The sequence below is a fragment of the Doryrhamphus excisus genome, chromosome 3, assembly GCF_030265055.1.
Source record: "Doryrhamphus excisus isolate RoL2022-K1 chromosome 3, RoL_Dexc_1.0, whole genome shotgun sequence".
NCBI lineage: Eukaryota > Metazoa > Chordata > Actinopteri > Syngnathiformes > Syngnathidae > Doryrhamphus > Doryrhamphus excisus.
Window position 1 is genome coordinate 24957642 of NC_080468.1, and position 13369 is coordinate 24971010.

Below are 13369 nucleotides of genomic sequence, written 5' to 3' on the forward strand. Positions count from 1 at the left end.
AGTGCCAGGGGGATGCGCGACCCTTCCGTAAAGGCTTCTCAAAGAAAGTCCTGATCAACTGCTGCCTGGTGCGCCGCATCCTTGCGTGGGCCACCCCGAAAACAAAAGGTATGCAGGAGAAAGTCATTTACATCGTGTTTTATTTTCGTTTACAACTTTTGCCTCCACCTTGCGCATATAGTGAAAACTCGAATCTATCAGTTATGACAGAAAAAATCCAAAGGAGCATACCTTCTGGTGGCTTTTGTTTCATCAGTGTAACATTACTGACACCTAGTGACCAGACTAGAATATAGCCGCTGTTTGTGGTTAAGTAAAGATTCAGGATAGACTTCAATCACTTTATTAACAAGCAGCTAAGTCATATGCAGTAAGCACTTACACAGGAGCTGCTGTCGGCCACTCTCTACCCTGCTAACCTGCTGCTAACGGTCAACTCCAGGTAGCTGAAGGCACATCATGTTTTTGTTCATTTAGCCATTTTTTTGCTTAATGTAGGCCATGGATATATATATACAGTGGCATAAAAAATATATATTTTTGCAAAACTAACAATAGACCATATTTAACCACGAAACAGCAATCATTAATTAATTTTTAAAAAATCACAATGTAGCGAGGGATGACTTTTCTGGATTTTGGATGCACTGTTGCAGTGTAAAGGTGACTATAGGGGTGTTATTTCATGTCTACAGAGCTCTAATAAAAAAAATATTTTTCCATGCAATGAAAATATTGAATTTTTTAATCTTGAATCCCACTTACGGTGGTGAGGTTTGGAACCAATTAACTGTGATAAATGAGGGACAACTGTACTTTGCTTTACTTAAATGCTACTATCCAGCTAGGTACTGCTTGCAAGCACTTGCAAGCCCACCCTTGCATCTTGCATGCGTCAGCATTACATTTTGTGTAAATCAAACCATTTGTTTTAAGGATTTACAGCTTGGTGACAGGTCACACCGCTCTACAGCCTGTGAGTGAATAAATCCTCCTTATTGATCCGTGCCTGCATGTGTAGCCTTACAGACGATTGATTTGCAGCTAGTATTTCTATTAATGACCTCAATTATGTGATCATTTTTACAGGAGTATTTAGCTTCCTGTTGAAGGTTTCATGGAGAGTTTGCCTTCCAGGATGCTATTAAATAGCCATGAACATCTCTGTTTACACCTGCAGGCCCCAAACAACAGCAGCTGTTCTCGTTATGCATCACAAAGGCAAATTATGCAAATGAATATGTTAAAAATAGACCTAGCTTTGAATCGGTCAGTTGTATTTTAACACGTTTAAGTGTGCATTTAGGGTCCTCTTCCGTTCTAACTGAGAGAGTAATGGTCCTCTTCATGCACAAATAAGTCAAGTAGAAAGGTTATCCTATCATGAAACGCCAATATTGCTGCACTTTCTCGTTTTACCCATAAGACAGGGGGTCTCAAACACACGGCAAGCAGGCCAAATGTGGCCCACAGGACACTAGTTTTGAGGCCCCGCCTTGATATGAAAGTTTAATGTTAGTGCGGCCCGCGCAAGTTTGATATGGATGCTGTATGGTATCATGTACCCAGAAAAAATTACGTTTGATTAATGTTCATGTTAAAGGTTAAATAACTGTTAATAGTTATCCTCCCTATCTGTGTGGAAGTGGAAGGTTTTGGCTGTTTAAGTTTAAAGGAAATAACTTGAAGGCTACCGTTGAGGTTGCTAGCTCTCTAGTTTGCGAGTTAGCATGTGTCTCAAGACCCTGCAGTTGCGCAATATGTTGTAAATAAAAAGAGTATAAATGTGACTATAGTCGTGTTTTGTCATGTCTACAGGGCTCTAATAATGCTTTGTTCATTTTAATCTGAAAAAAATAATTTGTCTACCCACCAACTATATGTGGTTTCTTAAATTTTTATTATTTGCCGTTTTCTTCTTCTTATTATTTATTTATTATTGATTGATTTTCTTTATTCTTGATTTGTTTATTTATTTTTCATCTCATTTTGTGTAGAAAAATAAAAAGTAAGATATTTGAGAACAGTGGAATGTTTTATTGTAGAAATTCAGAACCAAAGCAAAGCAAATTTTTCTGTTTTTAATAAATAAATTTTTTTTTTTTTTTTTTTTTTTGAAAACCTGATGCAGCCCAGTCTCACCCAGACCCTTGCTCCAGTGGCCCCCAAGTAAATTGAGTTTGAGACCCCTGTCATAAGAGAACAGCAAAATAAGCTCGGCCCAAATGAAGGTTGTTACTGGTTCCAAGTGCAGTTCAAAGTATGCGCATACGCAACGTGGCGTAAAACGTATAGTTGTCATTGTAGTGTTGAGAAAGCCATACATAGATTTCACTCAGATCAGTCATTGCATTCTTGGAAAGTTGTGGTGGGCCGGTGTTGCCCCTGACTGCCAATTAACAGTCTGTATAGAGCAGAGGTAGGGAACCTATGGCTCGGGAGCCAGGTAGGGCTCTTTTGACGACTGTATCTGGCTCTCAAGCATTTCTTACCACAATAAAAATGTATTTTTGCTAACATTTTAAAGTAAACCATCACAGAAATGACTGTTAAAAATAATATTCAAAATTAACAACTTTCTTATGCATTTTAATCCGTCCATCTATTTTCTACTGCAATACGGCTGACCATATCCATCTTTCTTGAAGATATTTTCCAGGTCAAACACCAAAACTCGATTACTGGGTAATGCGGTAGTCTACCTCGGTCATTGAGATGTCAACATGTAAATGTAGACTTTCCTCCTTTAGTCAAATAGTCACCTAGCTAAAGCTGCAGAACCAAGCCTTCTGGCAAAGATGGCCAAAAGAATGAAATATACTGAGTATGGTGCAAAATTATGCAGCAGCAGAAGTTGCATTAATGGCAGCGAGTATTTGATTTATTGTTGCCTGGTCTACATAATTGGAGCCCATTATATCTAAAACTGTTGGTCTTACATAAAAATGCACACATTTTATTGCATTCAATGTTTAAAAAAATGTATATGGCTCTCACAGATACACATTTTAAAATATCTGGCCTTCATGGCTCTCGTAGCCAAAAAGGTCCCCGACCCCTGGTATAGAGTGTATATATGTGGCACTTTCTACACAAGAGGGGCCACAGTGTGTGGCCACAAGAGGGCAGCAACGTACTTTCTGTTGCTGTCTGTTGCTGTGTGTGATTTCATGTCTCTACATTGGAGTCTATTAACCAGAAATGATTAACAATAAGAATAATAAATCATGTAACTGCTAAGACGTCTCTCACAGTATGTTACCTTATCCAGCTGCTTGACATTGAAGAAATGTGATTCTCCATTTTGGGGAAAATATGACATTTCCTGCTATTTGTCCTTGGTGATATCTGGCTGTCTTTGGAGGTCAATACAGAAGGACACTTTATATTTTAATGGTGGTCAAATGTGCATTTCTGAAGTTGAAGTGAGGTGGCAGGTTAAAAAGACAATCATCGATGTTTGTGTGTGTGTGTGTGTGTGTGTGTGTGTGTGTGTGTGTGTGTGTAAAGCCCCTGGTAGTATATCAAGAGGTGTGGAGAAGGTTTAGCGGTAGACACGTTGTCATTGACGTGATTCATGTTGTGGAAAAATGATGGGAAACGATGCAACATTTCCTCGACATTAATCTTCGTTCAGGAGATGGGAAGTTAAGAAGGGGGGTGCTACACGAGACAGCTGCTTGGAGGCTTGTGTGCCAACTACAGTATCTGGGGACTGCTATGATGTGCTGTGAAGTATTATTGTGGGGTCACGGTAAACTCAAGGTGGCCATTTTAGCCGACATCACTTGGGGAGCAGTGGTGTGGTACCACCTGTTGGCTTGCATTTAAACCCCTCCATGTGTAATCTTTAACACTACAAAACTCTGTGCCTTTTCACCTCCTGGTTGCTGTGTAAGCGCTTATTTCCATGGGGAAGTTGCATGCCGAGCTCTAATAAATGCACTTCTGCCACTTTGTGGCAGTTTTTCCAGCTAAAACATGCACCAGACATGCTCTCCAATTGTGGACGTACATCTTCACCTCTTTTTGCTTCAAGCACAAAACCCCCTCTAAAAGACATATAAATATGTGTTTGATAGTGAATGAGTTTGTGTAAGATATTTTTATGACACCATTATTTCATTCATTTTCTACCACTTATCCTCACGAGGGTCGTGGGCGTGCTGGAGCCTATCCCAGCTGTGTTCGGGCAAGAGGTGGGGTACACCCTGGACTGGTTGCCAGCCAATCTCAGACACAATTAGACAGGATGTGGCTCTTATTTTGAAGGATGGAAGCATGGTGTATGTTGAGAATGTCTGTCTGTCTGATGGCAAGAATAAACATGCCTGTCTTTGCATTGTACTTTCTTTGCATGCATTAAAGCGGTCAAACATAACATGCTGTAAACCATTCGCACACACAGCCACACTAGCATGCTTTGCTAAACTAACCTGGACGCTAACCCTGCTGGCTTCCATGCACGCTCCATGAGAGGGGAGTTTTGCCACCTTCTGCTGGTGTTTTATGCCGGCGTTTTGACATCTTTCGTTTGGGAGCTGTTTGAGAGTCTGCTACGATTGAGTGGTCCGCCGGGTAAATACTTCCCCACATGAACATCCTTAATAAGACATAATGATACATTTTTTTTTTTAAAATTTGTATAGTGCTTTTCAGAGTACTCAAAGACGCTTTATAGGAGAGAAAAATAAATAAAAACAGAGTAGATGCATTAAAATAAAATATCCAAACGTTCATTCACAGCTAAAACAAGGCTAAAGGCGGGTGGGGTGGGGCGCAGCAGTCGGGTATAAAAAGTTAGACATTAAAAACTGATTTAAAAAAGGTGGGTTTTGAGTTGTTTTTTGAAGGATGGAAGGTCAGGGCAATCACTGAGTGAATGGGGCAAAGAGTTCCAGAGGGTGGGGGCAGCGATGGAGAAGGCACCATAAGATATAAGACAACCCCTCTTTTTCAAATCAGTTTTTTTTAAATCAAAAGACAGTTGACGTCTTTTTTTTTGGTATAATTTTTAGTTTTCGCACTAATAATACTGTATACACTCAAACATAAGCCAACCATGAATGTTAAACAACCCATCTTTGTCAAGGCAATAAAGACAAAATAATGTTGTTGTTGAGCATGTATAAATCTCTTGACAACAAATATAAGGTCACCCATCTGATTTTGATTTTTTTTTTCCTTTTGGGAAAACTTATCAAGATCTTGAACACAAGGCAACCTTTTTTCCACTCTTTTTAAGGAAAACTACTGCCTTATTGTTTACTAGAGTATGGTATGGCTCTACTTTTAGCTTGAACACTAACACTGTCATATCATAGTAATTACATGGGCTGCATAATTCAAAAGGCACTTTCTCACAATGAGCCGGTGGTTGATAAATAAGGATTAGCTGCTAACAACCTGGGATTAGTCCCACCTCGTTGGTGTCAAAACACCTCCAAGTGGCCTGTTGAAGGATGTCCTGATGTCAAATAATTGGCTGTAAACCGAGCCGGCCCCATACATTATTCAAATGCATTTGTTAGTGTTCTAATTTGATCGTAAATACCTTTTGTGGATTATGACCTCCTGTGCAAGAGGTGACTTTGTCTGCCTTAAATGCCCGAACGCTCACATGCTGCTAACCCACTCCAGTCAAGTGTTTGTATCCCTTCTATAAATAAACCTTCCCTGATTGATACAAACTTTTTCTTACGTATCCCAGCATGACATCTGTCCAAAAAGTATGCTCAAAACTAGTCTGGACATGCCAGCGCAGGTTGAGGTTTATTAGAAGCGATGCAGCACACTCCGGACATGTGTTCACGTCTCTAAAGATATGTCTGATGACCTGATTTCAATTCTTAAAAACAAATTCAATAAAAAAAAATTCAAAAGCCCTCCAAAGAAGCTCACACAACATTCTGTTTGCATCTGCTTTTTCCCCATTAATATTGTCAAAATGTTAAATATATTTTTAAATAAACACACAAAATAGCGTATTAGAAACATCAATTTATATTTATACATAAAATATATAAAAACAAAATTAAACACTGCTATTAAATACATGTTCAATTCATTTTTGTACATTAAATGGGACCTATTATGCCCATTTTTGACCCTTTGTATTGAGTCCTATAGAGCAGCTACACACAATAACCAGCACAGAAAGCTTTAGAGTTCTTCCAGAATCTGCACCTATTCAGCTGTATTTCTTTGGATTTTATGCTTCCTGCAAAAACGGTCTGTTTTTAAAGTATCCCACAGCCCGCCTCCAGGCACGCTCACTCCACTGTGGTTGTTTCGGACTTCGGCTGTTTGGCTTCCAACTTAATAGGGGTTGATAATAAATGTTGATGTATCTTTTTAAAATGTCCACGTTTAACATTTTTACGAGCCATTGCTATCAACGTAAACACAGAAGCAGAGCTTTTGGGAGGGCAGAGAGCGTGTCTGGCCTACAGACCATTAAGAAGCCCTCCCCTCTGACATCACAAAGGAACAGTTTTGCAGTGACCTCAGAGTATTTTTGAGCCAAACTTCATCCAGGGCTCACTTCCAAATGCGCAAACTTCATTATCTGAAACTTTGGCATCGTTTAACACTAGAATACAACATTCTAACTACATTTATAGGTCAGAATGTCAGGTCAGAAGTGTAATAGCATCATAGGTCCCCTTTTAAGAAACAATTGCAGGCTTTCAGTATACAGTATTATATTTACAAAACCTCTTCCTGCTGGAAAATACTGAGTGAACTGACTGGAGAGATAACACCCTCTGCTGGATTCAAGCACTGCTTGGATTTATTTATTTTTTTAATCTCTGCAGATATCGCCATCATTCAACATTGTATTTGAGAAGCACCAAAATGACACCAAAATTCCAAATTTCCTATTTAATTGAATTAGCTCCACTCCACTATTAATTACAGTACAGCTATTAATTACACTAACTCATTTCAATACTTTGATAACGTAAAGCAGTCAGTTGCTTCCTTTAGGAAATAAAATTAAATTAATCTGTTCCAATGTCAAGCGCTCACCCTCTTTAAATATTTATACAGTCAACTACGACCGTTAGAAGCTTCCATTTGTGGTTCTACGGTGATCATCACAATCATGCTTTTCCCTTTTTGCCATCATGGTTAGTCATGAACATGGCTAACATTAACCCCTCCTCTTCCTCGGTATCATCACTCACTTTGAGCCACAGCGATCTGGAGAGTGTCAGCCCTCCTGTATTTACTTTCTCCGCAGGCCCAGCCCAGCCGAGCTCTTTAAAGACACACTAAAGCCTCGCTTATGATGAATGGCAATCTTCCTTGAGGAGGTTAGATAGTGTCGGCGGTGGGAGGACCTAGATTGAATTTAAACTACGTATGTTATATAGCGTGGCTCTGTAGTGCATTTATTACTAATAGCCCGGTTCCTGGACACACGTGTACAGATTGACCTTTTGAGAGGAATAGTGTAGATAGATTACAACTATGGGTCAAGGACACTTACATATTTTTACACAGCTTGGAATTGTTTAAAATGCAATCATATGCTTTATATACGTACTAGGACATTCATCTCGAATGTGGTTACTTTGTCCTTCGAGAAATTACAGTGCTCCAGTCTGTAGAGATTCTATTATGGCGCTAATAAATATTGTTGCTTTGATTATGTTGTAGGTTTGTGTGTGTCTAAGCCAACACGCGCTCGTGATTCTCAGCGGCACTCGAGCCGTAGTGGTGCCAAATAAGGAGTCCCTTGCCAATGCAATGGAAAAGGGGAACAAAAATTGATAACTATCTTATTTTATTATTATTTAAAGAGAGTCTTGTTTTTATTTCACTCTCAGGCTACCTCTCCTGTAATTCTCTTTAAATACAAATACTATTTGTATTTAACACTGTAGCTCATGTATTATACCTGGAGATGATCATTAATTGGCGTCAATGAAATCCTAACAGTCAAGATTATGTTCTGTAAGAATTTTTCTACCACCGTACATTACCATACTGACTCCAATGTAACAGGGTGTTTTTTCCCCCCCCTTTTGGGAAAAAAAAATAGTTTGGGTTCCATGCCAACCTACAGATTGAGTCAAACGACTCCTACAGCCAAAGCGAGTCAGCATTTTCTTGCATGCATGACACAGACACAATCAAAAAAACGTGCATCACATGGTCAAAATGTGTTCAAAAATCCATCCAAAAATGGGCCTTGAAAGGAAGGGGCTGATCTAATGCTGGCATTGCCTTATATTTAGTCAATACTGATTTTTTGTCTTTTTTTTTGTATTTTTTATATAATAAATGGGGCCAAGTAATTTTAGTATTATTCAACATTTAAAATTACTATCCGAAAACATCTTGAAGTCTTGAAATTGACAGGTTTGTCAATGCCCAGCCATTTTTCAAAACACAACCCATTCAGTACTGGAAAAAAAGTTGTACTGGGGGGGGGGGGGGGGGGAGTTGTATACCTTTTTTACGTTCTTTAGCAGTAGAACATAGATAACGAAAAACGGCTTTTTGTGAAAAGATACATTTCAAGCATAACTTCCACTTTGACAAACATGTTTGCTTTTGTGACAACTCAAATATCCACACTGTACTATATCTGTACTATAACACATCATTCATTCATTTTCTACCGTTTATCCTCACGAGGGTTGCAGCTGTCTTTGGGCGAGAGGTGGGCCACACCCTGGACTGGTGGCCAGCCAATCACAGGGCACATATAGACAAACAACCATTCACACTCACATTCATACCTATGGACAATTTGGAGTCACCAATTAACCTAGCATGTTTTTGGAATGTGGGAGGAAACCGGAGTACCCGGAGAAAACCCACGCATGCACGGGGAGAACATGCAAACTCCACACAGAGATGGCATAGGGTGGAATTGAACCCTGGTCTCCTCGCTGTGAGGTCTGCGCGCTAACCACTAGTCCACCGTGCCGCCCCGTGGAGTGTATTAATACATGCAAATAATCCATGCCAAGCGTTTATCAATTATGACTTCTGCCATCCTTACGGCTGTTTCATGTGGCTTTAAAACTGCTCTAAATGTGCAGTTGCATCATCAGCACATACAGTAAAAGATGTATAAATAAGCTACATGTAGTATAAAACTACATAAATATTTTTTTTAGTACCGAATGATTTCAAATATACTAGTTTTTAAGGCTTTTCTCCAGTGGAAACATAGTTTATATTCCGGGTACTTTAGTAGCCCTCATTCTTGGTATGACCAGGGCTTAAGTTTCAGACTGAGAACATCATCAAACTGTCATTAAGGTTTTTTAATGTCTGTTAGCAGCCACTCCTGTGAGAGGCACTCTCTGCTCCCAGTGGAACGGTGCAAATGGAAGCCACCACAAATGCAAGATTATTATTAGGAGCTGTAAACTACTTGACGTTTATCAGTAGGAGTGGCTTGTCGGTAAGCACTCCACAAGACAAGGATGAGGAAATGCGTTAATTGGAGATGCAAGAGGTTTTCTTGTAAAAGCAATGTTTACATTTGCGACTTGAGGACCAGAGCAGAAAAGCAGGCCTCCATACTGTAAGCACACCAAAGTGAGCAGCCATAACAACGCATCTACTGCGCCATGCTAAAAAGCTCTCCTCCATGTGACCTCAATTCATTCCTGGTGTGGCTTGTTGACCCAATTCCAGCAAAAAAAAAAAAAAAGAAGCGGACAGACGCAACAAATGAGAAAGTGCCATTAGCAAAAGCGGCAAATATAGAAATAGCTGTCCTTCATGTTTCTGAAAATCACTCCCAGGGTGGCTGAGACATGTCAAGGACCGACCTTGAGGTTGTGGATGCTGCGCTTTGGGACGAGACAGGAACCAATTACCCGCTGCACACTGTGAAGAAAACCTCCACAATGACATATTACAGAAAAGGCTACCTTTTATGGAAAGTACGTATGTCAAACTTTCAAAGCAGACAATACAGTCAAACTTGTTTTTCAAGTTTGTCGGTTTTCGTATGATTTGTGCAATCCTGTGCAGTGTTTGCGGTGTTTGGTCTTCAAGCCTCCCTGCAAATGTTTTTTGCGGCTTCACTTTTGCACAAATGAACGAGTTTCCCTTATCGGCATCCCATTTGAGGGCAGACAGTGGTGTGCAGATAGAGGTGAGCATCACTGACAGTGACATACAGCTCTGCAGTCGCTGCTACTATTGCACTTTTGTAAAGAACAGGATTACAGTATATCCCCATGTCTGTAGTGACCTTTTTTTTTTTTTTTTTTTAAAAAGGAGCTTAAATTTACCTCTCATTATGGCTTAAAAGAAAAGAGCAAGGAGTGCATACAAAAGCAGGACAGCGGGATCTTAATGTGAGGAGGCATCTCATATGCTTTTCTCCAGCCGAGCCCCCAGGGAGCGCTTGTGTTAACATCTGATGTCATAAGCAATTCATTACACTCGTCGGGTATCGACCCGCAAGGCTCTTATCTGCAGTGGCGCCCCCGCGTTGTCTCGGCCACCTTCCACCCCAAACAGGCTGAAAGTGCTTCCTATACAGCAATGAGCTCCTCGCCTCTTTCATTACTAATGCACTGAATTATCAGTATCGGGTGTGTAGTTCACTCGTGGTGGGAATTTTTCACGTTCATAACTTGTACCAAGTTGTTCCAACTCTGTTCCACCATAGAAAAGTGTAAAGTTAAGCGCTCTGCAATACAAGTGAATACAACTTAAAATAATTTGTACATAAATATATAAGCCGGCTCATGTCCAAGTCATAAAATATCATATTGTGGCACGCACAAATCTGAGGACCAGGCAGCTCTTTATTTGACAGGAGTCAATCATGAGCCATGAAAAATATGATGACAAGCTTGTCAACACATTAGAATTGGCAGAAGGTCATGACTCAACATATGAGACTGACTCGCAGGGTCTGACAAAGAATGCTAAACTCATCACACAGCAACTTAACACTCAACAGGTGTGCCTAAAGAAATTGTGTTTTTTTTTGTTTTCCCATAATGCATTGTATCTGAGAAAATCGTTTAATTTTAATAGACAAACTGCATAGGAAATGACTTGATGGATGGATGGCCTTCTGTCCAGAGGAACCCAGAGGGAGGCTGACATCATCGCAGTGTGTTGTTTGGACGCAATGCATTGTGGGAAAATGTTAAAATATATACAGGGTATGTTTTTTTTTCCATTTGAAACTCGAATTGGTACTTGTTAGGATATTTCTTAGGTCTACATTTTGAATATTAAGCTGCTGTGTGATGAGTTTAGCTTTCCTTGTAAAAAAAAATGACTTCTTCCCTGACTGAGTCAGAGCTTTTCTTCCTGTCACTCATGCACACCAGTGACATAGAGATGATTAATTTTGTCTGAGAGTTTCAGGGTATTCTGTGGCTCCACCCATGGCTAATGTTAGTAATTTAAGAGGGGTTCTCCTTGCATGTGTGGTATGCCAATTCCATGAAGAGTCCTAATTTATTAGGCATTTCTATTAACTTGGCACTAAACTGTATTTGCAAATAGCCTTTTTAAAAAGGGTTTCTTAGCAAGTAATGTAAAAGCCATGAAAATGAAATGCGGCTTTTAATCGAGCTGATTTGAGTTGGTGCAGCACATAAAACAAGCATGTCAATAATCAAGCCCTGATTAGAAAAAAAAAACTGTGATGCACGCTGAAAATATTAGCAGGCCAGCATCACGAGTGGCTCACTGGCTGCTACAGGAATATTAAATCCACAACAGGGCACGCTGCTAAGATATTAAAAAAGCAAACTGATGACTTTATAGCACCTTTGCTTGGCTGGAATTCTGTTTCATATCGGGATGCTTCAGTCAGGGTTTAATGCCGCTCATTGTGATACCGATCATTCACAAAAGCACACAAATCTGCTTGATGTCAGGTTGATTTTGGTGCAGTGCAGCTGTCTTTTAGCTCTCTCGAATAATAGCAAAAAAAAAGCAAAATGTCTTCTTGTAGTGTCCTCCAAGGTGTTGTCTTAATGACTCAACAGCTGGTATGTGAAGGGCCTGCCAATAAAGCTATTACAGCAATGCTGCCATGGCAACATTTGGGGATGTCATTTTAAAGGGGGGTCGTTTGTTTAGCATGATTAACTTTTGATGGCCTTACTTATGTGACAAGGGGTGTTCTGCTGTTCTGCTAGTGGTGGACACTAGGGGCATGCCTCTCACCCAGGAGGTGAGATTTGCTGTTGTAAGCACTTGACGAATAAAGTCAAGCTTAAAGTCAGGTAATGGGAAACAAAGATTCTCTAAAAAACCTTTAAAAAAACACAAAGTGATCCATTTAATTAATATGACCCGCATATTAAGTAAGGTACAGCGGCATTGTTATTGTAGGAGCTAACACCGAAGAACTACTTTTGTGGCGTAGTGACACAGCGACTCAAGTCACTACCATGGATAGTGGCTCTCAAGTTCCGACCACATTGCTAGGAAGACTTTGCTAGATGCTAGTTTTTTTTTTCTGAGGACTATGCTGAATTTACCAGCTCAACGGAAAGCGTATCCCAGTGAAAACTGACTGTTTTCACTCGGGACACAAGAGCTTGTGTCACCACTAGTGGGCATTTGCATAGTAGCATTTGTTGTGAAATCAACAGTTCTGATAATGCTTCAAATGACCAAAATACATATTATTATTATTATTATTATTATCATCAATGTACCTGTTGTGACATGTATTTTACCTGAGTCATTCACAAGCCGGATTTGGTCTGTGGGCAGTCAATTTGCCCTCCCCTGCTCCGTAGTAACATTGTCTGTCATTGTTTTCCACATCTGCAGCACTTTACTCGTCATTCCCTCTTTCTTTTCTCCTTTGCATGTCCCGTCCATCTCTTCCTCCTCCTCCTCCTTTCCTTGAGCCAATCAGGCCACGCCTCCATGGCAACCGTCAGCAGTAAAACCATCCACAGATGGTGGCGGGTAGAGCAAGAGGAGTGCTCACTTGTGCGACTAAGTGTGCAAGGGTGCTGTTGCGTGCGGTGAGAGAGGCAAGGAAGGAAGGAAAAAAGGAAGGAAGGAAGGCAGGCAGAGTTTTCCCACAAAGAGAGCTATAAAGCCTTACGCTGGAGCCACTCATTCATGATACGCTGACAGTGCCGCAGGAGGAGCAAAAGGGACTTTGTCGACTCTCTGCGCAGGTCAAGATGAGCTGTAGGAAAAGATGCAAGCGGGAGATTTTCAAGTTTGCCCAGTACCTGTTCCGACTTGTCACCGGCTCTTTGAACACCGGTAAGACCCTTCCTGCACCCCCACTTAGTGGAACGTCACGCTTTCTTATTAGAGCGGTGATTTTTGTTGACCAAAACTGGATAGCAATGACTGACTATGTTACTATAGAGCAGTGATGGGGAACTGGGGG

The 13369-nt window shown here is 40.4% G+C and overlaps 1 protein-coding gene across 2 annotated transcripts in view; it reads left to right on the forward strand.

Moving 5' to 3' along the window:
- The window catches only part of kcnip4a (potassium voltage-gated channel interacting protein 4a), a 52489-nt gene that overhangs the window by 4681 nt on the left and 34439 nt on the right, over positions 1-13369 (forward strand). The window contains exon 1 of one of the 2 annotated variants that reach the window (XM_058068361.1): positions 12959-13239. The exons of the other annotated variant lie outside the window; for it this stretch is intronic. Coding sequence (XP_057924344.1) covers positions 13155-13239 — 85 coding nt within the window. The 5' untranslated portion in view covers positions 12959-13154. Of the gene's footprint in view, positions 1-12958; positions 13240-13369 lie in introns of those variants that run through there. 2 annotated transcript variants of the gene reach the window in all.